Source organism: Stereum hirsutum, assembly GCF_000264905.1.
Source record: "Stereum hirsutum FP-91666 SS1 unplaced genomic scaffold STEHIscaffold_2, whole genome shotgun sequence".
NCBI lineage: Eukaryota > Fungi > Basidiomycota > Agaricomycetes > Russulales > Stereaceae > Stereum > Stereum hirsutum.
Window position 1 is genome coordinate 489,060 of NW_006763132.1, and position 24,254 is coordinate 513,313.

Genomic DNA, 24,254 nt, shown 5'->3' on the forward strand with positions numbered 1-24,254 from the left:
TCTCGTGCTTTCATCCTCGAGATTTATCAGCGTTGACGGAGGTAAGAACGGCACTTGCGCATCGTGAAGAGTAAGTGAAGAGCAGATGATGGAGGTTGAGAACGAAAGAGTCTGAAAGGACCCAGCTGACGAAATGAAGGCTTTATATAGAGATGTGTAATTGTGTGGCGGTGGCTCACCGAATATTCGGGAACATTCAGGTTTCATGACGTCATAAGTCAGCGTTTGCCACACTGAACTCAGAACACGCAAACGACTGCTAACGGTCAAATTGATGCATGTCTCGTCGTTTGGGGAGTGTATAAACATAGTATAGGACTGCTCACTTGATTCTGTAGAGTAAACCATCTTCAGATGCTGTCTAGAAACAGCTCACTGCTCGTCACCCTGCCGGGTCGACTCTGGCAAGCTTAAAGCTATGCCACACCAATGTCTTTGCTCCGAGGCGGGCCGAATATGAGTGGCTATGATATGAGAGCCTAGGGTAGATCCGGAGTATATAAAATAAGGAGCCAACCGGATGGCTAAGCAGGCTATGCAGGTTGGCAGGATCAATATGCAGTCCTAAGTAGCAAGCAGGATTGATAAGTGGTTCTAAGCAGCGATACTTAGGGCTGCCCAGAGCTGCGGCACGCTACCTAGGCTAAGTAGCCCGCTCTAACGCTAAGCAATAAATTCGGTTTTCCTGATGTGGGGCACGTCGGTCTGAAGTGTCCAATCGAGTTTTCGGCGACCGAAAGGGAAACACATGCTGCAGACGCTGCTGAGTGGCAAGCGTCCGAGGATGTGCGGTAAGGGACTCGCGCAGAGGCACAAATCCCCCGGACCAAATGCGACCGGCAAATTGGACCGGTGGTATGATGAGGTCCCTTGTGTCGAAAGAGAGCGCACGGTGATAGTCTGGACTTCGTGAGGCGCAGGTCGCCGCGTACAGTTCATGACGATTCGCCAGCTCGCTATCAAGGTCGGACGCGTCCTGTTATTCAAAGTTATTGTGTGGCGAGATATATTTCTGGCCGTCAGGACGTACCAGAGGGGTGTAGTAACGAATGAAGCGAGGGGTGCGAGCCTGTAGGTAGAGAGGCCGCAAGGAGGTATGCTGCCAATCTATGACAGCTGTGATCGTGACCTTTCCGTTGGCCAGGTCCTCCGGTGAGATGAATATGTTGGCAAAATGTACATCGGTGTGCCACAGAGTTGCACGCGACATGTCACGGGTGGGAGGATGGAGGTAGGGAAGTATGGATTCATACCGAGAGAGTAGGGAGAGGTGTGACGGCGGGTGCTGGACGTTCACAGGTGGCTCGAAAGGGCCCGGGTTTGGATTGGGAATCGCATATTTTTCGATCCAAGCACGCTCGCGAAGGGATTCGGCCTTCAGACTTGATAGCGCATCTCCCCCTGTGATAGACGTTCAGTGTCGGTCATTTTACGAAAGCGACGGACTTACAGGGTCCGCGATCAAGATTCATGTCCCGCCTCTCTTCCTCCCAGAATGACATAGAGACGCTAGGTCCTATCACAAAGCGATCTCGCTCAGTGCCGTCCACAAGTATATTCCGGGAGAGCGTCTGATCGATGTCACCGCGGTAGAAGACGCTACCATAACCCCCTGAGATGGGAGTCAGCATACGTGCCTCGATGTCTACCCATTCTCTGACGACAGCGTCCTTCGTGCTCGAGGACATGTTGTCCCAAACCTTGCCGAGTTCGATTCCATCCGCCTTTTCCATCACAATGTACTCTGCCTGGACCGGTGTGGTCGACGCGTCTGCACACCATGCGAGGACACGAGGGACAGGTATTCCAAGCTGGGAGCGAACAAAATCGATGGTAGCAACCTCGCTCGCGGTGACGAGACGACCGGGCCCAGCGACGACCGTCGGAATGCGTGCGATCACCTCGAGACCATTGTCAAGCTTGCAATGGAAGACTTTGTTGTGCGCCCCCTCTGCTAACTTTTCCATCTCGAGAACGATCTTTCCCCCCCCCTGCGCGCGCCACCACCTCTTTCAAGGCATCTACGTTGAAGCGACGATAACGAAGAGAAAGTTGGTGTTTTTCATTGTGAATCCACCGACCAGATGTATACGAGAAGAAACGGTCGGCATTCACGTCTTCTGTTTGCATCACGTTGACAGGGCGTGCGTGTTCCTCCTTCGTAGAACTGCGAGTCCGGAAGAATCGTCGCGTGCAGAGGGTTAGATGGGGGAGATATCTCGAGCGCATCATAATGCAGGTGGTCGTGGGGTATAGTAGACAAATACCTGTAAGGTCGAGAGGCGAGAGATGGTCCACCGCAAGAGAAACCGGAGCAGCCGTAGAGCGGAACGGGTTGGTTTCGTCGATCTTTTAGGAGTGGGTTTCCGACTGACTGACCGGACACAACTCAGACATCCATTGACACTTCCACTCTAAGTCTCACCATCCATGCAAGAAACCGATCGATATCAATGTATATCACGTATGTACGCATCTGTATACACGAAGCATCCAGGCATATCATGTATACACGTATGTATGTGTATGAGCGATCGTCAACGAATCAAATCAATCAAATCGAAAAACCAAGAAAAAAGTAGCGCATCAAGCACAGAGTCCATGGTGGGATAGGGTCGTTCGTTATCATAAGAAGTCGTTTCATATGGGGAGCACTGTGACAAGCAGGGGCGGATACAAGAAGCAAGGCTCGAATGCTGGGGGAGGTGGGGGGAGAATGGAAGGAAGGGGCAAGGAGCAAGGAGTACGGAAACAGGAAGCAAGGAGCAAGGAGCAGAGCAGAGCAAAGTCACGTCGGAACTCAAAGAGGTATCGCAAGTGTAGTAATAATCAATTGAGAGGAGAAGAAGAAGTATGAAGGTGAGGTGGTGGCGGTCGGACGGCGATATGAAGCAAGGTGATATCTAAACGACAACAGTGGGTATGGTATGTGTGGAACCCAAAGAAGGAGGAAAGAAGGCGTGAGCGTAAGTCGAGATCTGAGGCAACCAAAAGTCCGGGAGAGAACGAAGGGTAAGAAAGAGAGAACGAGACAATGAAGAGCAAGAGAGGGAACGAAGTCCAAGAGAGGGCGGGAGAGAGAGAGCCGGGGCACCAGTGCACGGGAAAGACATCTAACAAGAACGCGTTAAATAGCCAAAACATTCTGGTCTGGTTTCGTTTTGATTTTCGAGACCAGCGCACCCCCTCTCAGTCCTACGTATGACTCCCCGCACTCTGATCCCCATCCCCATCCCCGCCCATCCCCATACCCTCCCTCAACGCCCTCAAATGGCTCGGACTCCCCCAACTCCCTCCCAACGACGAATTCGCGTCCCCATACCCATTCCCACCACCCCCACCAATGCCATAATCAAATCCAAGCCCTCCCGTCCACGGAACACTCGGCAACCTCATCACCTGTCCCGTAACCGGATCCACAACGACACTCGTATGCGTCGTTATACTCGACGTGCCCGTGCCCGCCGTCTGCCCCGTCCCCGTCGAAGTCACCGTCCCATTCTGCACCTGTTGCATGTGCGATGGTATGACTGACTGTGTTGGCGGTGGTGGTGATCGTGATCGCGGGGGCCCAAACGGATTCGTCGACACCGGCCGAGGTGGTCCACCACGCACAAGACTCGCATTCGGGCTCACACTATTAGTATTACTGCTGCCCGAGCTCGGACTCGAAGGTCTCGGACTCGGAATCATTGGCACCATACTCGACCTCCCCACCGCCGAAATCGGTGGCGATATCTCATTATGATACGTCCTCCACCTCCTCCCGTCCTCCGAGACGAGCGACGGCGAATGGTTCAAGGGATGCGGATAGGTGAGCGAATGACCGCTTGATCCCGTCTGGGCACTCAATCCGGTCTGACCGCTTGATCCTGTCTGGCCTCTTGAGTGGCCTGTACCGGTGCCGCCGGAGCTAGTCTGGAGATGCGAAGAGGGCGACGAGCCAGAGGAGCGGAATGGTGAGTGTCGATTGAGGTGTAGCTGGGGGCTGGAACGCATGGAATGTAAAGAGGCGTGTTCGGACTGGGTGATATCTCGTGGATGGATGACCGTCGGCGACTACAGCGCACCAGGGGGGAGGGGGAGGGGGAAGAGGATGAGAAAAGCAAAAGGAGCAGAAAAATCAGTTCCCTGTTTCCAATGTTCAACTGTAAGGAGGAGAATGACTTACAACCCCAAACGTCGCCCTCCTCCCCTGCTGACCATCCACCGCCATCCTCGAAAGCGTCCTCCATCCCTCCCCGGCCGCAGGCGGCGCCTCCTCCAACACGTCAATCCCTGCTCCACCACCGACGCCAACACCACCAATAACGATATCGGGGCTCTCCCTACTCGACCCTCCACTATTCTCCGCCCCCGAAGACGCCGCGTCTTTCCACACCTGCGGAACAGGTAAACCCGGCGGCGGCAACGAAGTGGGACGACCTGGACCGGAAGTAGAGGTGGAACGACCGGCCGCAGTTGCAGAGTAGGAGGCATGGCCAGCAGCAGACGTGGAATGGCCAGCCGCAGAAGAGGATGCAGAAGTGAAAGGCGGTTCAGGTCGCGGAGCGGGCATATCGAGAATATCAGTGCCAGGCGGGAACTCCGTCGTCGGCGTGACGTAGACCGTAGGCGGGCGTTGGCCTTGCCCAGTACCAGCACCAGCACCAGCACCAGGAGTAGGATAAGGATCATAAGCCGGCGGATCCCCCTCCGGTCGCTGCTGATCCCTCGTCGAGAGCTGCGTAGCCTGCGTCCCCCTCGACCCAACACTCGAAACCACCACCGGCGCAGGACTAATCGGTGTATTCGGCGCAGGCGTATAATAAGGCGTCCCCGGCCTCGAATACGCGTCGTGGAAGACTGTATTACCCGTCGAGGAACCGCTCCGTCCTCCCATGGAAGGTTTCGAGCCCGCGGATGTTTGCGTGTTCTGAGTGTTGGCTGGGACGGGTGGTACCGAAGTAGAGGGTGTGTTGGAATCAGGTCTTGAGGACGCGGAATGATATACCGTCGATCCACCCCCTCCATTACCGCTCCCACCGCTCTTATTCCCGCTGCTGACGGTGGAAATCGGTCGCGAGCCCTCTCCTAATCTGTACCCCATCTCCGCTCTTAACAACCCACCAGCCCTCCCACTCCCACCGTCACTGCCACTCCCACTCTCCAGCAAAGCCCTCCCGCTCTCCAAATCCCGATCCGCGAGGCCCCGACCCGCAAACGACGTAGGTCTCGTATTATGATTATTAGCGATACCCACAAACGACGTCGGACGCGTAGGTGATCGCGGCGTGCGTGGTCTCGAGGAGCTGCCGCCATTACCATGTGGCGGCGACGGACTCCGATTCAACCAACTCAACCTCTTCGATAATCCCGCCAGTCCAACCACACGTCCCCACGCACTTGGTCCCGCTCCAGTTTCCGGTGACGAGTTATCCCTATCATCGATGGGTGACAGGGCGCGGGGTTGCGTGTTCTCCAGCCTTTCGAGTCGGACACGTCGCGCGGTATGTACCGTCGCGCCTTCGGGCTCATTCCCAGGTGTGACGGACCGTTCGGAGCGGCCAGAGCGTAGAGAGGTAGCGGACGACTTTGGGCGTGCGAGACCTAGGGGTCCGAGATTATCGGGGTCGAGGGTGCGTGGGGGTAAGAGGGGGGAGTCGGCTTGGGGTTCATGGTCGTGGGAGGAGGAGTCGGAGTCGTACATACGGATGAGGACGTCGGGGGGGATTATGTGCCGGGAGGGGTTGGTGCTGTTGCTGTTGCTGTTGCTGTTTCCATTACTGTTTCCGTTACTGTTGTTCGAGCCGGGCGCGGCATTGTGGAGACTCGCGTAGCCGGATTCGTTCGACGATTTCCGATCGCGCGCGGCAGTGAGTAGAGCAGCAGTAGCAGCTGCACCACCACCGCCAACGAGCCTAGCCGTCGTATCCCTCTCTCTCATCCCATCTCTCGCTTCCGCACTCCGTCTAAGGAACGAATCCCTCTCCCCCCCACTCTCCCTCGGCACGCCCTCTCCCGGCGATCCCGGCACCCTTCCTTCTCCTTCCTCTCTCATCACTCCTTCTGCTGCCATAGATTCCGGACGAGGTCTCTCAACGACTTGCCACATCCAGAGGGGATCATCGGTGCGGAGGGAGGAGGCGAGTGCGCGGCGCCGGCGGAGACGGCAGAGGAGGACGAGGAGGAAGAGGAGGATTATGGAGGCGAGGATGGAGCCGATTATGGCGCCGATGAGGATGGCGTTGTGGTGTGTGGAGGAGGAGGAGGTTTGGGCGGTGGGGGTTGTGGATGGGGAGGAGGATGAGGAGGTGGTGGTGGTGGTGGTGGAGGTGGGTGAGAGCGAAGAGGAGGAGGAGGAGGATGAGGATGGTGCGGAGGTGGTGGTGGTGGTAGAGGAGGTAGAGGTTGGGGAAGAGGTTGGAGAAGAGTTGGAAGAAGAAGATGTGGGTATCGCAGAGGTAGAAGGTATCGCAGATGTCGTGGGCGTGACCGTAGCGGACGCGGTGGGCAACGTTGACGCCGGAGACGTAGAGCCGCCGTATATCCATCCCGTTCCGAGCGGTATCTGGAGAGCACCGAGAGGTCAGTATGCGTGCTTCAGCAGTAGACAGGAATGCATCGTCATGACAGCCTGGGCACACGATGAACCTTCTCCAGCACTTCGCAGGACATCGAACGCACGATGCCCCCAAGGCAAGACATGTCGCAGCCCCAGACGAACCAGCCAGTGAATCAAACAGAGCACTCACCGAAGGCCCGTAATATGTCAAGGGTAGCTGAAGAGTGGTGAACGAAGTCGCAGTCGGTTCACCGTTCGAGTCCGTGAGAACGGAGGAGACGAGGGTCATCCATGGCGGCAGTTCTTGTGATTCTTGTGCCATCGTTCAGGACTATGGACGATGTAGTGTTTTTAAGAAGATTCGTAGGAGATGTGGGCGGGTCGTATCGGGTATGTCTCGTGAATGAACGTGAAAGTAAAAGCAAGATCTGTTCCGAGGCCAAGGTTGAAGTTCAACATCGGGTTAGCTCGGTTCATTTAGGCTATAAATCCATAGAAAAAATGAATGAAAATTACGCACCTGAGGAAAGCAACTGTCGGGGGGATGGGACAGCGTTCGGAGAGGAGGAAGGAGGGAAATATGCGGAGAGAAGGAACGCCTGAGAGTCGAAACTCGACGAAAGCGAAAGGCGATAACGCAAAGTTCTGAACCGCTCCATCAACCGTAGCGCTCACGTGATGCGAATTTTCGCCCCTAACAAGCGCGCCTCCCGTCTCGTCGCGTCTTTCCTTCCTTCAGCACGACGACGACGACGACCTGCTCACTGTGTCTAACGATGAGCGCTCGCCAACCTTTCACGCCCACGCCATCTCGCCCCTCCTCACGCGCTACGAACCCCGATCAATCCCTACCCTCTACCAGTGCTCGCTCCAGACTGACGCACTCCTCTGCTCTTCCTCCTGCTCAACCCAGCTCTTACTCTAATGGCGAAGGAGGCCAAGACGTTACGAAAACGATGCATCCTCTGAACCTAACTGGCCTCAAAGCCAACAAACAAATGCGTAAATCCACTGGCCATGGTGGTGCCCAACGCGTCCCGCACAACGCCGCGAACGCACCACCGCAACCTCAGTCCGCCATCCCTCTCCGCCACAGAGCTTCTCTCTCCGCATCATCATCATCATCAGCAGGAGGAGGAGGAGGAGGAGGAGCAGGCGAACTCGTCGCTCCCCGTCCGTTGTCTCCCTATGTCTCCGCTGCGTCTATAGGTGATATGGATCTGGATATGGCGTTCAAGACTCCGGCACTTCCGTTTCCGCCTGGGTTTTATGCCACGAATTTAAACGCTGCGACTACTGCTACGACTGCTGTTGGTGCTGCTGTTGGTGGTGCTGCGACTACTGCTTCTGCTTCCCTTGCTACGGCGAATGCTGCGTCTGCACAAGATGATACGCATACGCATATATCCACATCCACCGATAATCACTCCAGGCTTCAACACCAACACCAACAACACCAACCACAACCTCAACGCCGCGAACAGAATCCTTTCTCGCATTCCCTCGACTCTGACGGGCTTGATCCGGACCCCGACGATAGCGGCTATGCCTCGTCCACTGCGCATATATCGACCCCTTCGACTGGGACTGGGACTGGGACTAGGAATAGGAATAGGAAGAGAGCCGCGTATGTGGATGTGGATGTGGATGGCGAAGATATGAACGGGGAGGTGGGAATGGATGGGTATGGTGAAGATAGGCAGGGGAAGAGGTTTAGATACGACCTAGAGGAGGAGGAGGAAGGTCGTGAGAGTGGTGGTGCGGAGTTTTTGGTGGGACAGCAGGCACAGCAGCAGGAGCAGGAGCAGGGGATTGCATCGAGACGCGGTTCAGTCGGTGTCGGTGATCGTCAGACGCCTGTGCTCGTGATGCGCCCGCCCTCTGTCGTCGCTTATCAGCGGCACTCCTCTCATGGTCAACATCCAGTTCAAGGCCAACATCCAGTTCAACATTCAGCTCAAGCTCAACATCCAAACCACAACGAAAGTACAGACCAAGCACAAACAGCACGCACAGCATTCTTCGAAGCCATAATCGGTCTAGACGTCGATCTGGACGAAGGAGAGATAGAAGGGTATGCGCGGGCGTTCGAGGGGTATCAGGCTCGATGGACGCGGGATCACGACAACGATCACGACAACGACAACGACAACCATGACGAGGGGCAGGGACAGGGACAAGGACAGGGACATAGGCTGGGGTTGGAGGAGTGGGATAGGGCGGGCGACGAGCTGGTAGGCAAGTTTGAGAGGGTTGTTAAGTCGGTGAGGGCTTTTTTCTCTTTCTTTTTCGTGCGTGTTGGTGTTGGTATTGGCATTCGTTTGGTTGGTTGAACTGATGTGTTTGTGTGGTATGTGTGGATGGATGGATGAATGGATGGGTGTGTTGTGGCGGTAGTGGAAGGAAGATATGGTGTGCGTGTTTTCTTTCTCCGCGCGCATATATCGACTTTATTGACCTTTCCCTCTCCCTTTCGCCCTTTCCCTCTCCCCCTTTTCCCTCTCCCTCTCCCCCCGCTTTCACCGCTCCACCTTCCCTCCCACAGCGCAACAGTAACCTCCTATCAATCCATCTCCCAAGACCTCGACGACCGCCGCGCCCTCCTTGCCGAACGCGCGAACGAGTATCAGACGGTTAAGGAGGGGATCGTGCGTGATCGGGGTGGGTTCAAGGTGTAAGGCGTTCGGGGCGGGTCTGAGGTGGTGGACGGTAATGAGGTTTGAAGGTTTGAGGGGCGCGGTGTGCGGTGGGCGGCGGGCGGGTTGAAAGTTTAAAGGTTTGAGGGGCGCGGTTCGACTGGTCCCCGTTCTGGGTGGATGTGTGTGTGGATGGGTTGTGGATGGATTGTGGGTTTGTGTTGTGTTCGTGGAGGTGTTTCTTGGTCGTTCTTGGTCGTTCTTGCTGCCTCTGCCTCTGTCTCCTTCTCTCCGTCTCCTTCTTGCTGTCTCTGTCTTCGTCTCTCTGTGTCTGTGGTCCTATTGTTATTCTGATCGCCTCGCCTCGCCTCGCACTGTGCCCATATCGCTGTGTTCCTATTCTCCCCAATGGCCACAGACGCATCTCTGCATCTGTATGTCCGTGTCCGTGTCCGTGTCTTGCTCCTTCTTGCTGCCTCTGCCTCTGTCTGTGCTCTGTGGTCCTACTCTTATTGTCATCACGGTCCTATTCTTATTGTCATCATGCTCGGGAGTACTGCCTCCGCTTTCGAATGTTCTCGGATTGCCGTGTCGAGTGGGAGTGGGAGTGGGAGTGACGTGACGTGACTTGTTGTTGTACTTTATTCTCCGTTTTCATGGGACTTTGTATTCGTGGGACTTGTTGTCCTTGGGACTTTGTATCCTTGAGACTCGTTATTCTCGGGACTCGTTATTACTGGCACTTTATATTCTCGGGACTCGTTATTCTTGGGACTTTGTAGTCTCGAAAGTTGGACTTGCACTCGATCTTGGACTTTGCATGCCTACGAATCGCTCTGTATTCCGTTCTATACCTGGTTGTGGATGTACTCATTGCACTTGTACACTGTTACACCGTCGTCCGAGTCGATGGGTGTTGTTTTGGTGTGCTCTTGTTGATGACTCTTGTTGTTTGTCAGTGTATGAGTCGTCTCTGTGTCTTCGAGTCGTAGCAATGATGCCTCCGGAACCGAGCATGCGCGAAGCATGATGTATGATGGCGTAGTCGAACGGACATTGATACGCACATCACGAGGCAAGAGGTTTCCTAATTCAACCAGCGCCTTGTCCTCAACATCGCCGCCGCCCGCATATACTGTACAGACGCCGCCCTTCGCTAGTCTTTCTCCCTTTCGAGATATAAGTATTGTATCGGCTCGAGATCGCAGACCTCAGAATACAGAATAGGTAAGTATTTCATCTAGGAATTGTGGCGGACGTGGGCGGTGCTTGTTGGAATGTTTTCTGTTTCTTTTGGTAGGTTGATTTCTGAACCTACGAAGGGGTGGACAATCCGCAATCGCAGTTGTTGATCGGAGCTTCTGCTATATGTCTTTTCGACAGAGGAACCGACGTGTCCGTCGAATGTTGGACGGGGTGGCTTCACCGTCTTGTTTGCCACGTACGAATACTACTGACACTTTCCAACCACGGCGTGCATACCCTTCTTCCCTCCCCCGCTTTATCCTGCCCAGCATGGGCGGTGAATTGACAGAACGCCTAGCGCAGGCAACTCGACTAAACGGACTTCCAAGATCCGATGTATCGAGTCTTCAGCGCAGTCCAAGTCGCATTTGGCGCTCACAAACTTAGAAGTTCTCGCTACCTAACTCTTGTCCTAGGCCAGGCCTAGGTGAATTGATGAGTCGAGAGTGCGAGCTACTTGGAATGTTGGAATGATGTGTCTATTTTCGAGGTGTGTTGCTCGTGCCTCGCCTCTTCAAGTTCACCAGTAACGAAGTCACTCAACTTATAACTGACCTTCCTCCTAGTCTGCAACGTCTGCGAACACAACACGCTCTGTTCCACGAATGAGTTTATATACCTCACTGCCTCAACGATAAGGTACCTCGATGAAACCATCGGCCCCCTTACGTCCCCGAATCGACTGCATCAACTTATACAAGACTAAATTCCCCAAGCCTTCGACAATTCAGTCCAGCGGCTGTCATCCTCCATATCAATCCAGCCACATCCTGGGCATCAGCAACATACCATCGCTTCATGCCTTATCTGTGCATGTATATACCGTTCGAAGCATCCATCGTGACCGCATTTGAACGGCGTTCGACAGTCATTTCTCTTCGATATACTCCATGGGGAGGCTTGGATGGCGAAAGACCGTGGTGCCTGTCTGTCACTGGAGGCTGTCCTTTAAATTGCTTCGGAACTCGTAAGAATGTACGACTACGCCAAGATCGCGGTGACGAGGAGCGAGTTGTGTATATAAAGAGGTGTTGGGCGGTAGGTGCGTATTTACTTTCACTTTATTGCTGATAACTTCGCAATATACTCATACTATCATAATGTCTTCGACCACGATCCCACGTGCATCGTTAGACCTCACGGACATCCAAGGCGATATCCTGTACGTCCATTCATCTTCCGTTCACCTAGATATCTCCCATCTGACGCTTCAGTCGTGTACCTACTCTAGGTCGGGCTTGCCCAAGAAGACGCAGACCTACGTCTTCTTCCAAATCACCGACGCCAACGACTTCCGGATCGCCCTCTCCGACCTCGTACCGGTCATCACGTCCACAGAGCAGGTCTTGAAGCACCGGAAGTCTATCGCGGATAACAAGAAGAAAGCGGCCGAACATGGGCACGCGCCTCCGTTGCTCGACGACATCGTCGGCGTCAACATCGCGTTCTCGCATACCGGCCTAGTCACCGTACGTCTCACTTTGTTAATGAACAAGCCACTTCGTCTCTTTACTAAACTGGTGGGTTCCCGTTGTAGATGGGCATTACGGACGACATTGGTGACAAAGCGTTTACGGATGGTCAGCTCAGCGATGCGGAGAACCTCGGGGACAAAGGCTCGACGGATGCCCATGGAAATTTCGTCCCCTCGGACTGGTTGAACGCTTTCAGACACCCCGTCCACGGAGTCATTTTACTTTCTGGTCCGAGCCACGCCTCCGTGAAGGCCATGCTCCGAGACGTCGAGCAGATTTTCCGTGTTGGTAGCCATCATTCCAGTATCAAGATTGTGTTGGAGGTTGTTGGCGATGTGAGGCCTGGGAAGGAGAAGGGTCATGAGCAGTAAGCTTCTTCCTTCTGCGTCTTACGATCACGGATGTGCGTCACTGACTGACTGTCCATGTTGAACTCTCAGTTTCGGTTTCCTCGATGGGATTTCACAGCCTGCCGTCGAAGGCTTCGACACTAAACCGAATCCTGGTCAAGAGACGATCCCTCAGGGTGTCATGCTCCTGGGTCGGGACGTTGACAAGGCCAACAAGCGTCCGGAGTGGGCCGTCGACGGTAGCTTGTAAGTCATCTTTACAGACATCGCACGATTCAATATATGGGCTAATTCCTTTCATAGCCTCGCCCTTCGTTACCTTTCACAGTTGGTGCCCGAGTTCGACAAATTTTTGGATGAGAACCCAATCGATCTCCCTGGTTTGCCTCGAGAGAAGGGGAGTGAGTTGCTGGGTGCTCGGATGGTCGGTCGCTGGAAGAGCGGTAAGTCTGTGCTCTCGTATTGTAATCTGCACTTCTTTCTGACCGTACATGCACCTTCTAGGGGCTCCCATTGACATCACGCCGCTCATGGACGACCCCGCCCTTGGGTCAGACCCCTTGAGAAACAACAACTTCCGCTACCAGGGCGAGCTCAACTCGCAAACACGCTGCCCGTTCGCCGCACACACCCGGAAGACCAATCCTCGTGCTAGTCTCGAAGACTTCGGTCAAGGTGGGAACTCTATCGCGAAGAACCGTATTATCAGACGTGGCGTGCAGTTTGGGCCGGAGGTGACGGAACGGGAGAGGGAGGAAGGAAAGACGATTAACGATAGGGGTCTCATCTTTGCTTGCTACCAGAGCAACATTGAGAACGGGTTCCAATTTCTTCAAAGCTGTGAGTCTCATGCGTCTAGTACTCAATCTCATTCTGGTCTGATAATGTGCTCGATGTGTGTAGCTTGGGCGAATCAACCCAAGTTCCCTCCGGGCACGACAGTCACTCCAGGACTCGATCCCATCATTGGGCAAACGACGGACGCTGGCGCTCGCCAGATGTCAGGGGCCAACCCAAAGTCGCCAGAGAACAACATCACGTTCCCTATCGAGTTCGTTGTGTCAAAGGGCGGCGAGTATTTCTTCAGTCCTTCTATCTCCGCTATACGCGATTCGTTTGCTCTCGGCGTGCAGATCCAGGGACAGTGATCGTGTGTGGTGCGACTTGTGCATGTTGTGAAGGGACTTTGTGGTCGCTGGATGGTCGTTTATGTGACTGGGACTTGTATTGTAGGACTTTGGTTCGCTGTAATGCCCTGTAACGAAATTTAAATCCCATGTTCTTATGTATGCAGATATTTCCCCCTCAGTACAAGAGCTACTCTGAGACAAGTTCATCGACATCCGAGTCAAGTTCATCTTCCGGATACCGTAGGGCGAGTTCGTCCTCACTTTCCAATCCTGCTTCTATATGCTCCTGTTTGACTAACATCATCTCCTCCTCAAGACAGGGCGAATCACCTAGGCGTATCATCCGCTCCCGATGTTTCTGAGCCTCGCGCCATTGCTCCATGACACCTCGAACTCTTCTGCAGGACATATAAGCCTGATTGCGTGCTTGAAGGATCTTGGGGTCTTCGGATACCGTTTTCCAAAGGGTAGACATTATCAAATCGACCTATGAAGGATCGTGGAATTTGAGTGTCGCACTCTGCCAAGAGCAAGCTGCCATTCACTCACCCGGTTAGAGAGATAGGTCACTAGCTTTGGAAGACGAGCTAGGATGACCTTGCTGTTTATAGCACGGCGCCGCTTCATCATCTCATCCACGAGAGCGTCGAAGATTTCATGACGGTGGCCGTCAAAATATCCACTAAATGCGACCTGTAAAGCTATGACTCAGGCTGGTGAAACGAAACGCGAAATTGTAGTGATACCCACCTTCTGACGCCGCACACTACCTCGTCCTCTAAACAGGTCACCTTGAGTTCCGTCATATCCTGGTCTCAGTTCTTTTTCCATGCGAGCCTTCAATGCACGGTCGATCTCCCCTCGTGCGGTCTTGACTGCGTTCATCATCTGCGAGATTTGGCCTTTCAGGTAGGTCAAGGCCGCCTTCCTGCTGTTCTCCGTTCGTTTTTCGAGCTTCTTCGCCAACGGACTGTCAGAAGGTAGGGATGCGATGATCTCGACGTGTAGCCTTTCAATGCATGTCATAAATCCTTCGTTGATCCGCTGACCGATGCGATCTTCAGTGAAGGAGGCAGTCAGATGATCTACCACCCTCTCCTGGAAGCAAGCAAGAAGAGTATCGTCGACGTTGATATGCTTGAAATGCCCGTGGCGGCGCAGCACTAGGGATTATTTAGCATGGCACCTGTATACGCAGTCGGACAAAATCTCAGCACGTACTCGCCCGGAATGTCTGCCAGTGAATTCTGGGCGGCATCACGGCCTCAAGACTGCTTTTTGCCCTTTCCGAGGCCTGTTGTAAGTTGAACGTGATCAGTACTACCCAAGCTCAAGGTCAATTCATTTAGACAAACTTGAGTCGCGGCTCTTCGGCCATGCTCGTCCAGAGCGGCAGCGTTGTCCTTCAATTCACGAGTGATTTTGGTGACGATCGGCGTCAAATGCTAGAGAGGTTAAAATTTTGGTCAACACCGTCCCTACTTGAGTGAACAACTCCAATTTTACCGTGTTGAGATATTCTTTGATGTTAGCTGGCCTTTCATCCGCATCCACCCCGTCATCTACACTCGTGACATTTCCCTGTCCGGATGATGCCCATCTTTCCTTGAGCGCCGCAGAATCTCCGTTAAAGGTTGAAGGTGGGTGGCTTTGGCAAGATAGCTGAACCTCTCGAAGGAGGCAATCGAGAGCGTCGAGATAGAGCATTGTTGCGGCCTTGTTCTGCTTTCGAACCAAATCGTGACAACGATGTTGCAGCTGCGGGATTCCAGTACTTTGGAGTTCGACTGGATCATCGTCTGTTTGAAGTATGGTCAAACAAGGACTACGATATGAGGGCTAACGTCCTTACGTCCAGATTCCTCGTAGCGTTTGGAAGATACCGTGTATATTGCGAGTTCAGTATTTTTGTCAAGCTCTGATACGTGGTTGGGGAGGTCGATCAAGATGAACGGAGTAGACCGATAACGTTGAAGTCACTTACGGCTGTGATGTGGTCGAAGCGTTTGGATTACTTCGCGGAAGCGGCTTTGGAGAAGAATTTTACAATCCTACAAAGAGTATGAGCGATTACACAGGTATCAGATGGGTGTAGGCACATGTGTTACCTCAGATCTTTTAAGAGAGCACTTTGCCGCAATGGCATCATCAATATCCTTGATCTTTCTCCGGGCTTTTTTACGGTCGTCCGACTTGGCTTTCCCCCCTGTGGACGCTGGTGTCAGTCCAGATTATTGGTGCTAGACAGTACAAGAGATTGACTCGAACTCATTGTTTTAAGTTCTTTGGTATGCTTTCGACGTTCTTCTTCTAATTCTTGAATCTCCGGATCGTCTTGAAGGCCAAACGCACTGCTTGGGTTGGACAGAACACCAACGTCGTCGGTTTGTGTGGCTAAACAAATCGAGAAGATGTCAATTCACGGATCCTAAGGAAAGCCAATATGCGACTGACCAATTACGGTGATAGTGTCGGGGTGAAATCTGGAAGTATACGTCATTTAGTAATTTCTCCCCATTCATGAAGCAAGTACTTACCGCCCGTCTGGTCACCATATACCAACAGAGTGATGTGTGGGTCAGCACAGCGTGAGTCACCACAAAGACGAACGTGATCGTACCCACTATGGACAGAAAAGAGTAGTAAGTACTGCGCTAGACTATGAATAAGCTGTATCTTACTTCGAAGTCGCCTCCCAATAGAGCTATGAAGTGTGTCTGGCGGACAAGATGGAGTCAATGAGCCGCAAATTACATCTCAATGCTTCACTCACCTCGCACAAATGCGGAGTCGGCTGCACGTTGAATGCGGGTTACTATCCACACATAAGTGGCCTCATCCTTATACTTCTCTGCAACACTCGCGCGCGCACGGTTAGCATCAGCGACACCTGGTAGGTCAACCAATATTGCGCCGGTGGATAACGCTCGCGAGTTACACTTAATCGCTACTTTGCGAACTATAGGCCACAGTGCTATATTTTCCGACGGATCTGATCCTGGCGCACGGCGCTTGGCTGGTATGGTAGAGCGCGCCTTGGATGAGTCTATGTATTGTTTAAGCTTGGAGGTAAACTCATCGGGTTCAGTAGCTTCTATCTGAACCGTCTTTCCTAGCAGCATCTCTGCACTTGAAGTCAATACAGCATAGAGTGCGCTCTCGTTGACATAGGGTATGATGAGGTCGTACCAGGTATCATTCCAATCAAGTCATCAACCGATGTCGCAAGAAAGTCTTCAGGGGTAAGACCGGGATACAGTGCTGATATCTGTGAAGACAGTACACAAAAAGTTTAGAAACCCTCGACGATGATAGTGATGTCAGGAAATTTTGATCAAAACCTTTTCACGGGAGATCTCTGCAGCGTCTTCAGGATCACCTCTTGCCAGTGTTGAGGTCTCGGAGTCTGGTGCAGGGGAGTCTCCTGAGTCCTCCATTTCGAGGTCTCCTTTGGAGTATTCGATTTCCTTGCGCAGCTCTTGCTCTGTGAACATCTCAATTTGGCCTTCGAATACCTTCCTCTTGTGATAGGACACTTCGGTGACAAATGATGTGCAGGCTTTGAAGTGGTGTTAGAGACTTGGCAGTGTGAGCTAGTCGGTAGGGGGGTATCTCACCGCGGAAGGCGCTCGTCGGGACGATGTCAACTATTCGAAGGGTTCGTCAGATGAGTTATTGACGTTCGGTGAAGTGGAGATGCTGAGTTGTGGGGCCAGTGATATATACCATCTACAATTGCGTTAAGAAGGGACGACTTCCCCACACCCGTTTCTATACGATGAACGCTAGTTATAATCTGGATACTCTTAACGCTAAAAGCGACTTACCTCCGTACAGGGCGATGACGCACTTGTCGTCCTTCGTTTCGAGGAGGCTTAAGGAAGAAGCCATCATCAGTCAAGCTGCACGTTATGTGAGTGTAATTCGCAGAGCACGAGCTTATTCACCGCTGTATATCCCTGTCCCACGCTTCACAACGATTGACGTCGTCCTTGAGCTCCTTGAGATTGATTATCCTCTCCCGGAGGTTTCGTACAGATACTTCAGTACCAGCCCATACATTGATGGAGTTGATGGAAGGGTCCGTTTTGATTTTGGCCTGTCAGTTCAAAAGTGAGCATGTTTGTCCACACCAAGTGCTTTTCAACCATAATACTGCATGGCGACCGGAAATAAGCTATATGAGTATGGCTCACCGAGTCACTGGCACTGGAGAACTCAGACATGTCTCGAGAAAGATGTCGCAGATGCCTCGTGTGGTAAGCTCACGTCTGATCGGCTTTCAAACGATATGTCTGTGGATCCGACGACTGCTACGAAAAGGCGCAGGTAAGGGCGGAGACAAGACCACATTGGTGTACGTGTTGCACGGTAACCCGACCCTGTGAGGTCGGACTCTGCCGAGCCTCGTGTTACACCTAGAATACCGAAAGTAGGTAGAGATGTAGGTAGATTACATAGTGTGCAAACTCTGAATCCAGCTTTAACCTGAAAAAACACCTTAAATATACGGTGATTTATCCATATGTCTTAGACAGCGCAGAGGTGGAAGTCCATGATTAATACATATACTTAATGTATGACGAGCTCGAACGGTCAACTAGACGATGTATACAGCGGACGTATGTCCGAGTAGTCAGGCTGTTCGTCTTTCCCGTTCAATAAGCCGTAGTAGAAAGTCGTATCGCGTCCATCAAGTTCTCGCGATGTGAAGCCGTTGCCCCAATATCCAAAGCTAAAAGGTAACATAAGTCCATAGAACATGATAGAAGTCGATTGATTTCGACTACGGGAGAGAGTGGCATGGTTTGATACGCACCGGTTGCCTGCATATCCATACTCGTAGTCCCAATCCTCCCATCGGAAATTGTTCAACATCTCAATCATCAGTATACGATTTCCAGGGAACATTGCTGGACTCGCTAGAAGCCCAAAAACGTCAGTCAATCCATCCATGATATACAATCTAGATCAGGACCAACCGTTCTTGTTACCGGGCTTGAACCAAGAGCTGCAGTTACCGGACCAAGCTGTCCGCTTAAGGTACAGTTCCCTATGCTCGTTAAAATCATCACAGGCTCGTGGTCGTATTGACATAGTGGTGATGTTCTCGGTCTGCATCTTCTTGAGGACACGTAGGAAACATTTGGTGTCTATGCCCACTGATTCAGTTGAATTCTACATTGGGACAGCGATTAGACGTACAAGCTTCAATTAGGGGTACTGTGGAGCCGTGGCCTGCGGGACCGTGTGGCCCAAAATACGTAAAATACTGCAAGGAGAAAGTCAGCACGCTTCCAGGGGAGGACAAGCCAGGAACTTCAAACACACGTTCGGAAAGTCTTTCACTGCAATGGACATATACTAGTGCGTAGATAAGTTAGCACGAGATCAAGCCAACAGAGCCAACAGTCAAAGGAGCATACCGCATCATTAGGATAGGTTCTCCATTTGTCTTGAAGATTTACGCCATTGGCAAAGACGGGGAAGCGAGGTCGGTACGACGTGTCGAAACCACTAGAATGGAAGTTGGAATCGTCGATCATTCATTAAGACAGGATGAAGCTACCTACGTCGCACAGATGAAGACGTCCACTTCATGCTCAACTCCGTCGGCGTCGATGAAACCTCTCTCCGTGATCCGTTGCAGCATATCAGTATATACCTGGACATTCGGTTGGAGGAGCGCTTCGAGATAGCCATTGCCCGGTGTCGGTCGACGACTAGCATTCCTAGTCAGAACTACTGGATACGGCGGGTAAACAATCGTACGAACCATCCAACACTGAATGTCTTCGGTATAATGGCATTTTTGAGGCGCTCATTCCCGTCGAGGATGTCGTGCATGTGTTTGGTAGCGTACTAAAAAACCCAAAGAAATGAGTTTTTGTCGGAAGATGACATGGACCATCGTACGGCAAGGGCGGCCTCCTGCTCCGGAGTCCCAAGAACAACGAACTTGAACCGTTGATTGAGTTCAGACTCAATCATCTTTCGATACTTCAGATAATGTTCCGGATCGTCCGCGAAGACATTCTTCTGGTCCTCCGTATCTGAAACAATCGATCAGGAGGGAGGGCCGTAAAACCGAAGGGGAAAAGGACTCTCACATGAGAAGTTTCGCCCCCCTGGACCGGCGTACTGCTGAGCAAAAGCGGACGTGATCCAAGTGGGTGAACGTATCCAGTGGTGAATATGTCCGGCTTTGGGTTGAATGGATGCGAGAAGTTGAATACCCGAGGATCCTGAGCCTAAGACCGCTACGCGCTTGCCTATACATAAGGCGCTACCATTAGCTCTTCTATTTGTGCTATTCTCAAGAAAGCGTTCATACCAGTAATGTCGAGATTTTTAGGCCATCGCGCTGTATGACAAAGCGTGCCCTTGAAGTCGTGCAGACCCTCTATGGCCGGCCACTTCCACGTATTGAGAATTCCTGGAGATTCATACGAGACATAAGTCTATGGCGTACAATGAATTGAGAAGCACAAACCTCCACCGTTGATGAATACGTCGCATTCGTCGTCAAACAAAGAGCCGTCCGGCCCTCTGACGACAATCTGCCATTTCTTGACATCATCAAACCATTCAGCTCTGACAACCTCATGCTGGAGGTGTATATATTTCATCAAACCGTACCTGCACTCCGATTAGATGCGAGTGCGACGGACATCAAGGGATGTATGACAGAAACACACATACTTGTCAACTACATCTTGGAAATGCTCGCATATTTCAGGAGAGCTCGCGTAAAACTCAGACCAGTCCGCTTTTGGGGACCAGGAGAACGTATAGTTCACTGCCGGGATGTCGCACCTGCAGCCGGGATAACTACGGGAGGCACACGTCACGTCAGCCGGCAAAAGGGCAGAGCGAAGTGCTAGTGCGTCGATGATGACTGCAGGACAAGCGCGGAGGAACTTACCTATTCCAGAACCAAGTGCCACCGACGGAGGGTCCCATCTCGTAGATTGTGAGGTCGATATTCTCTCCGTTTTCCTGAACGTCATGCGCTAGACTGATGCCAGATATACCGGCGCCGATTGCGATGACCTTGATAGGTTTGAGCTGAAGCAAATCGACAGAGTCAGCACGAAATCGCCGATAATACGATGTCCAGACTTACTGTGCCGTAAACTTGCTCGGGGATCTTGTAACCTCGGGAATTCTCGGTTGGCCACGGCATCTCCTTTGGAACGGCAGAGGGCATCGCTGGATGGTCGCTGTGGTCACGTATGATGATGAAATGGTACGAATGCTTTGGGGAGAGGCAAGATATGAGATTTTAAAGGTGAAATGACGCCGATATAAATACGGCTGCGGGTGTTATGCTGTGCCTGCCGCTACAGACATACCGCCGTTAGCGCTCTGTACGATGCACCAAGTTCGTGAGTTCTCGTCAGGCCCGCATTCTGTCAAAGCTCCTTGCCGACCGATTCAGAGCATGCAGGGACAGCGCCACTGAGGAGACAGACTTCAGGAGATACGGATAGGTGTCCTTGGAACCCGAGGACTCAGGGGAACAACCACATATCCCTGCAATCGGGTCGGGTAATGGTAGAAACACCGAAAACAACGACCTTCCGAAAATAACTGCCTAGAGATGACCATCAGCATTAGGAAGATAGGACGAAAACAAATACACAACGTACCGTGCATGAGCCGGAGGGTCATATACTGTGTGTAGTAAGTAGTTTCCGAGCGCTCTATCCGTAAACGCCGACTAAAATCGATACACGCGACGCTGCAAAGTCTGACTGTACGAGTCAAGCGCCATGAAATGAAGCGTAGAAGCATGGCAAGTTGAAGACAATTGGGTAGCAGGCTCCAAGATCACAGGTTTTCTCAATCTTCATGGTCTCCGCGGAACGCCACATCTTAGCCATTGCACGCGAAAATTGAAATACATACTAGACGACGCCACAAATCCACATCGAAAAGACCTACACACGCTCAATATCTGCGGAGGAGAGTGTCATTGCCGAGGGGAAGCCGATCGACGATGACGATTCGAGCGGGCTTCGGATTTTCGTCTTATAGGAGATACTGAGCGAGAGCTTCGTCGTCGAGGTCTACCACCATCTCGGCCAGTCTCATCCCCTCTACGTTTTTTCGAGCGAGAGGCTTCGCCTTCTTCCTCGCCACCCAAGTACCCGTGATTGGACTTATCCCCTGGCGAAGTGTCTTGAACCCTACCCAGCCCGTCCGATCTTCTCCGTCCTGCCGCATTGCCCTCCGCGCTAGAGAGTGCGGCGCCCATGTTGCGCTTCGTTCCCCCATAACTCTCTCTAGATTTCTCCTGATCCATCCGTTCCTTCTCCTTCTCCTTCTCCTTATTTCGCTTCCACATCAGCTTCGTAACACACCGTCCACAAAGCACGACCTTCACAAGCGCGCTCTTTGTCTCTCCCTGCTCTTCATAAGCGAACGGCAGTTCGAGAGTGGTTAACGGTATCGAAGGTGGGGCGTCTGGATGCTCCAGCTGGTCTGAACTAGGTTCATGGTCCGGACATCGCGTATTTGCACAGGTCTTTTCCCCAGCACCTGATAGAACTTCTGATTCCGTCCGCCAGCGAAGAGCGAACTGTAAAGTTAACATGCTCAGGGAATGAACGGGTGCTTGCGAGGGAGGAACTCACATTGCCACTCTTGTAGTGTTTCAGATCACAGACCGCAAACTCGCGAAAGAGGCTTTCGTAGTATTTACGAGCGAGTTGGTCGCTCCAGGACAGGTCTTTCTTCCCGTCCGTGTCATCATGAAGGAACCTATGAGATGACTTCAAGATATCAAACTCTGTAGTATGTGATGGCAGCCCAGATGACGAAGAGCTAGACGGGTATGGTTTATAGAGAGACATAGCCTCTTTCCAAATGTAAACCCTAGATGAGAAGTGATAACCCTGAGCAGTTGCCAAGAAGTCAAGGGGGCTGAATGATGAATGGGCCACAGAATGATGGTTGTGGGCAAGAGTGAATCGAATGCGTGGCACTCGACCATCACGGCACATTCCGGATAATTCAGCCTCCGACTTCTATCGAGGAAGGTGGCGGAAATGTGGCGAGGGATGTGGATTTCGCTGCGAAGAGTCCGATATGTTATAGAGTGGAGGATCTTTGTTCAATCACGGTACGAAAGTGTGTTTAAAATATAGATCGCCGAGCCTTTTACAGGAGGTCTTCTGCCGATTCAATCACGCAGAGCAGTATGGCACATTCATAGCGTTGTACGACGTTGGCGTCTCAGCAAACCTCGCGGTGTTGAAACGCTACATATATGCCCAAATACTGAATGATGACGACAAAAACACTACGGTCCACGTCGATGATGGAGACTCTCAATCCATGCATTAAGATACAATGGCTGCGGCGCCGCCCTCTCAACCATGAGAATGGTAAAGTACAGGAAAAGTGAAGAAATATTTAAATCGAAGAGTACATTTTGAGGTCGTCAGTGAGATCGTGATGATGGAACGACATCCAGCGAAGAGACGATGAGAAAAGAAATCACAACCAGAGCTGGAACATTCAGACAGTCAAAAGGAGCGCCACTCTAGAACAGTAAGCCCGGAAAAGACACCGCCTCAAGCAATCCGAGAAGCCGCTGACTCTGAGCTGAACGGGAAGCCCTCCAATTCGCCAAGTCTACTTCATCGCCAGGCCAAGATGTGGCCACCATGATACGCCATCGAGCGAGTAGATGCTGACCAACCGTATATCCTCAAAAGTGTAGCCCTTCGGCCACTGAGCATTCTGTATCCGGAAGCGGGAGTTACGAGTCTCGCCCATCTTGCCCTCACCCTATACCATCGTGAGAAAGACGCAGATATCAGTATCATTTCAGGGAAGATGGCAGATGGCACTAGAGAGTTGCAGAGCCCAAGGGATCTGGTGTCAACCTACCTCAAAGAATTCTTGATACAATAGAGCAATCCAGTACGCGAGCCGCGCCCATAGTGACGTGTCCACTGGATCGTAGACGCCAGGAAGTATTTCTGGGTGACCCAGATCCTCGTCTAAGCCTGGCCACTACAAAATCGACAGTGTCAGTAAGTGCGGTCGTGCTCCAGACTCGAAGCGAGCTTACATAGAGTTCGAAGTGCATGTTTCCAGGTTTCGGTGGGTTGCCCTCGAACATCACGGATTTTAGGCCTTGTCCGTACAAGGCCTCAACTAGAGGCACTCCTGGAAGGCTTCCGTAGTCTGGCTCAAATATCACCTCGGACACCAAGTGCGGGTAAGGCGGATGCACCTGCGGCCGAGAGACCATGCCGCATCCTTTCCGCTGATGAAAGAAACCTCGTCTGCATTCTGCTGGTGAGAACCCTTTGACAATTTTCTGGTGGCGATGCATGGGGGTAACAGTAAGCATCGCATGACCAAGCTCGAAGAGAAATAGAATATAAACCCTTACAGGATGGGGGAGACGATCATGAAGCTTTGCTTCAAAGTCAGTGACAACACGAGTCGAAGCACGAGTGTGGCGCTTGTGAGTAGGCATGGTGATACGAAAGCAAGAGAGAGAGCCGAAGTGGTGGTGTTTGATACGCCGACAAGACGATGGCTCGGAAGTTCGCGAGAACGACGCTTTGCGATGAGAGCACTGAAGAAGGGGCGTGCGATTCGTCCTTTACTAACGAAGTCTCCTTATAACAAGGGCGAAGGGGTCAATGCGAATCACAACAAGACGAAGGGGGGCTTTGATCGATATGGACCAAACGCGTTTGTGACGCCGGATCAGACAGGCAGTTGATGGAGCAGAGGAAGCGATGTGGTGGTCGTTGTAGAGTGTTATGGGGAGGGAAGAGATGAGGGGGGTTGAGGGGATCGGAGCGAGGCTTTATGTGGGGAGAACAATACGACGCGCGTACGCAAAT

General features: G+C 52.3%; 8 protein-coding genes across 8 annotated transcripts; 2 read left to right on the forward strand and 6 right to left on the reverse strand.

Moving 5' to 3' along the window:
- Window positions 1-643: 643 nt before the first annotated feature.
- Window positions 644-1,967, reverse strand: STEHIDRAFT_107452 (uncharacterized protein; the record flags this gene model as incomplete). Its single annotated transcript, XM_007299554.1, has 3 exons — window positions 644-976; window positions 1,031-1,401; window positions 1,451-1,967. The coding sequence occupies 3 exons, from the start codon at window positions 1,965-1,967 to the stop codon at window positions 644-646; spliced, it is 1,221 nt and encodes a 406-aa protein (XP_007299616.1).
- A 1,228-nt stretch (window positions 1,968-3,195) lies between these two features.
- Window positions 3,196-6,866, reverse strand: STEHIDRAFT_152403 (uncharacterized protein; the record flags this gene model as incomplete). The annotated part of the gene is made up of 3 exons (XM_007299555.1): window positions 3,196-4,059; window positions 4,172-6,550; window positions 6,735-6,866. 3 exons carry the CDS (start codon window positions 6,864-6,866, stop codon window positions 3,196-3,198), a joined length of 3,375 nt encoding a protein of 1,124 aa, XP_007299617.1.
- Window positions 6,867-7,320: 454 nt separating this feature from the next.
- On the forward strand, window positions 7,321-9,222 carry STEHIDRAFT_152404 (uncharacterized protein; the record flags this gene model as incomplete). Its single annotated transcript, XM_007299556.1, has 2 exons — window positions 7,321-8,804; window positions 9,090-9,222. The coding sequence occupies 2 exons, from the start codon at window positions 7,321-7,323 to the stop codon at window positions 9,220-9,222; spliced, it is 1,617 nt and encodes a 538-aa protein (XP_007299618.1).
- A 2,303-nt stretch (window positions 9,223-11,525) lies between these two features.
- DyP2 (DyP-type peroxidase) lies at window positions 11,526-13,398 on the forward strand (the record flags this gene model as incomplete). The annotated part of the gene is made up of 7 exons (XM_007300284.1): window positions 11,526-11,587; window positions 11,657-11,894; window positions 11,963-12,267; window positions 12,341-12,496; window positions 12,554-12,693; window positions 12,755-13,090; window positions 13,154-13,398. 7 exons carry the CDS (start codon window positions 11,526-11,528, stop codon window positions 13,396-13,398), a joined length of 1,482 nt encoding a protein of 493 aa, XP_007300346.1.
- A 128-nt stretch (window positions 13,399-13,526) lies between these two features.
- Window positions 13,527-17,706, reverse strand: STEHIDRAFT_117981 (uncharacterized protein). Its single transcript, XM_007299557.1, has 21 exons — window positions 17,577-17,706; window positions 17,328-17,479; window positions 17,208-17,254; window positions 17,107-17,151; window positions 16,998-17,027; window positions 16,722-16,939; window positions 16,570-16,648; window positions 16,154-16,504; window positions 16,062-16,097; window positions 16,031-16,034; window positions 15,835-15,863; window positions 15,643-15,774; window positions 15,489-15,586; window positions 15,365-15,431; window positions 15,233-15,298; window positions 14,887-15,179; window positions 14,736-14,825; window positions 14,602-14,674; window positions 14,131-14,543; window positions 13,930-14,073; window positions 13,527-13,867 (listed from the first exon to the last, which is right to left on the reverse strand). Exons 1-21 carry the CDS (start codon window positions 17,604-17,606, stop codon window positions 13,568-13,570), a joined length of 2,697 nt encoding a protein of 898 aa, XP_007299619.1. The 5' UTR covers window positions 17,607-17,706; the 3' UTR covers window positions 13,527-13,567.
- Window positions 17,707-17,874: 168 nt separating this feature from the next.
- STEHIDRAFT_144280 (FAD/NAD-P-binding domain-containing protein) lies at window positions 17,875-20,590 on the reverse strand (the record flags this gene model as incomplete). The annotated part of the gene is made up of 15 exons (XM_007299558.1): window positions 17,875-18,115; window positions 18,200-18,302; window positions 18,363-18,533; window positions 18,586-18,652; window positions 18,712-18,744; window positions 18,807-18,897; window positions 18,954-19,103; window positions 19,157-19,242; window positions 19,297-19,433; window positions 19,491-19,652; window positions 19,715-19,816; window positions 19,874-20,019; window positions 20,083-20,211; window positions 20,306-20,448; window positions 20,507-20,590. 15 exons carry the CDS (start codon window positions 20,588-20,590, stop codon window positions 17,977-17,979), a joined length of 1,743 nt encoding a protein of 580 aa, XP_007299620.1. The 3' UTR covers window positions 17,875-17,976.
- Window positions 20,591-21,355: 765 nt separating this feature from the next.
- Window positions 21,356-22,315, reverse strand: STEHIDRAFT_165231 (uncharacterized protein; the record flags this gene model as incomplete). The annotated part of the gene is made up of 2 exons (XM_007299559.1): window positions 22,020-22,315; window positions 21,356-21,964 (listed from the first exon to the last, which is right to left on the reverse strand). The coding sequence occupies exons 1-2, from the start codon at window positions 22,236-22,238 to the stop codon at window positions 21,356-21,358; spliced, it is 828 nt and encodes a 275-aa protein (XP_007299621.1). The 5' UTR covers window positions 22,239-22,315.
- Window positions 22,316-22,668: 353 nt separating this feature from the next.
- STEHIDRAFT_165232 (uncharacterized protein) lies at window positions 22,669-24,004 on the reverse strand. Its single transcript, XM_007299560.1, has 4 exons — window positions 23,792-24,004; window positions 23,465-23,716; window positions 23,281-23,406; window positions 22,669-23,178 (listed from the first exon to the last, which is right to left on the reverse strand). Exons 1-4 carry the CDS (start codon window positions 23,876-23,878, stop codon window positions 23,023-23,025), a joined length of 621 nt encoding a protein of 206 aa, XP_007299622.1. The 5' UTR covers window positions 23,879-24,004; the 3' UTR covers window positions 22,669-23,022.
- Between the last annotated feature and the right edge of the window lie 250 nt (window positions 24,005-24,254).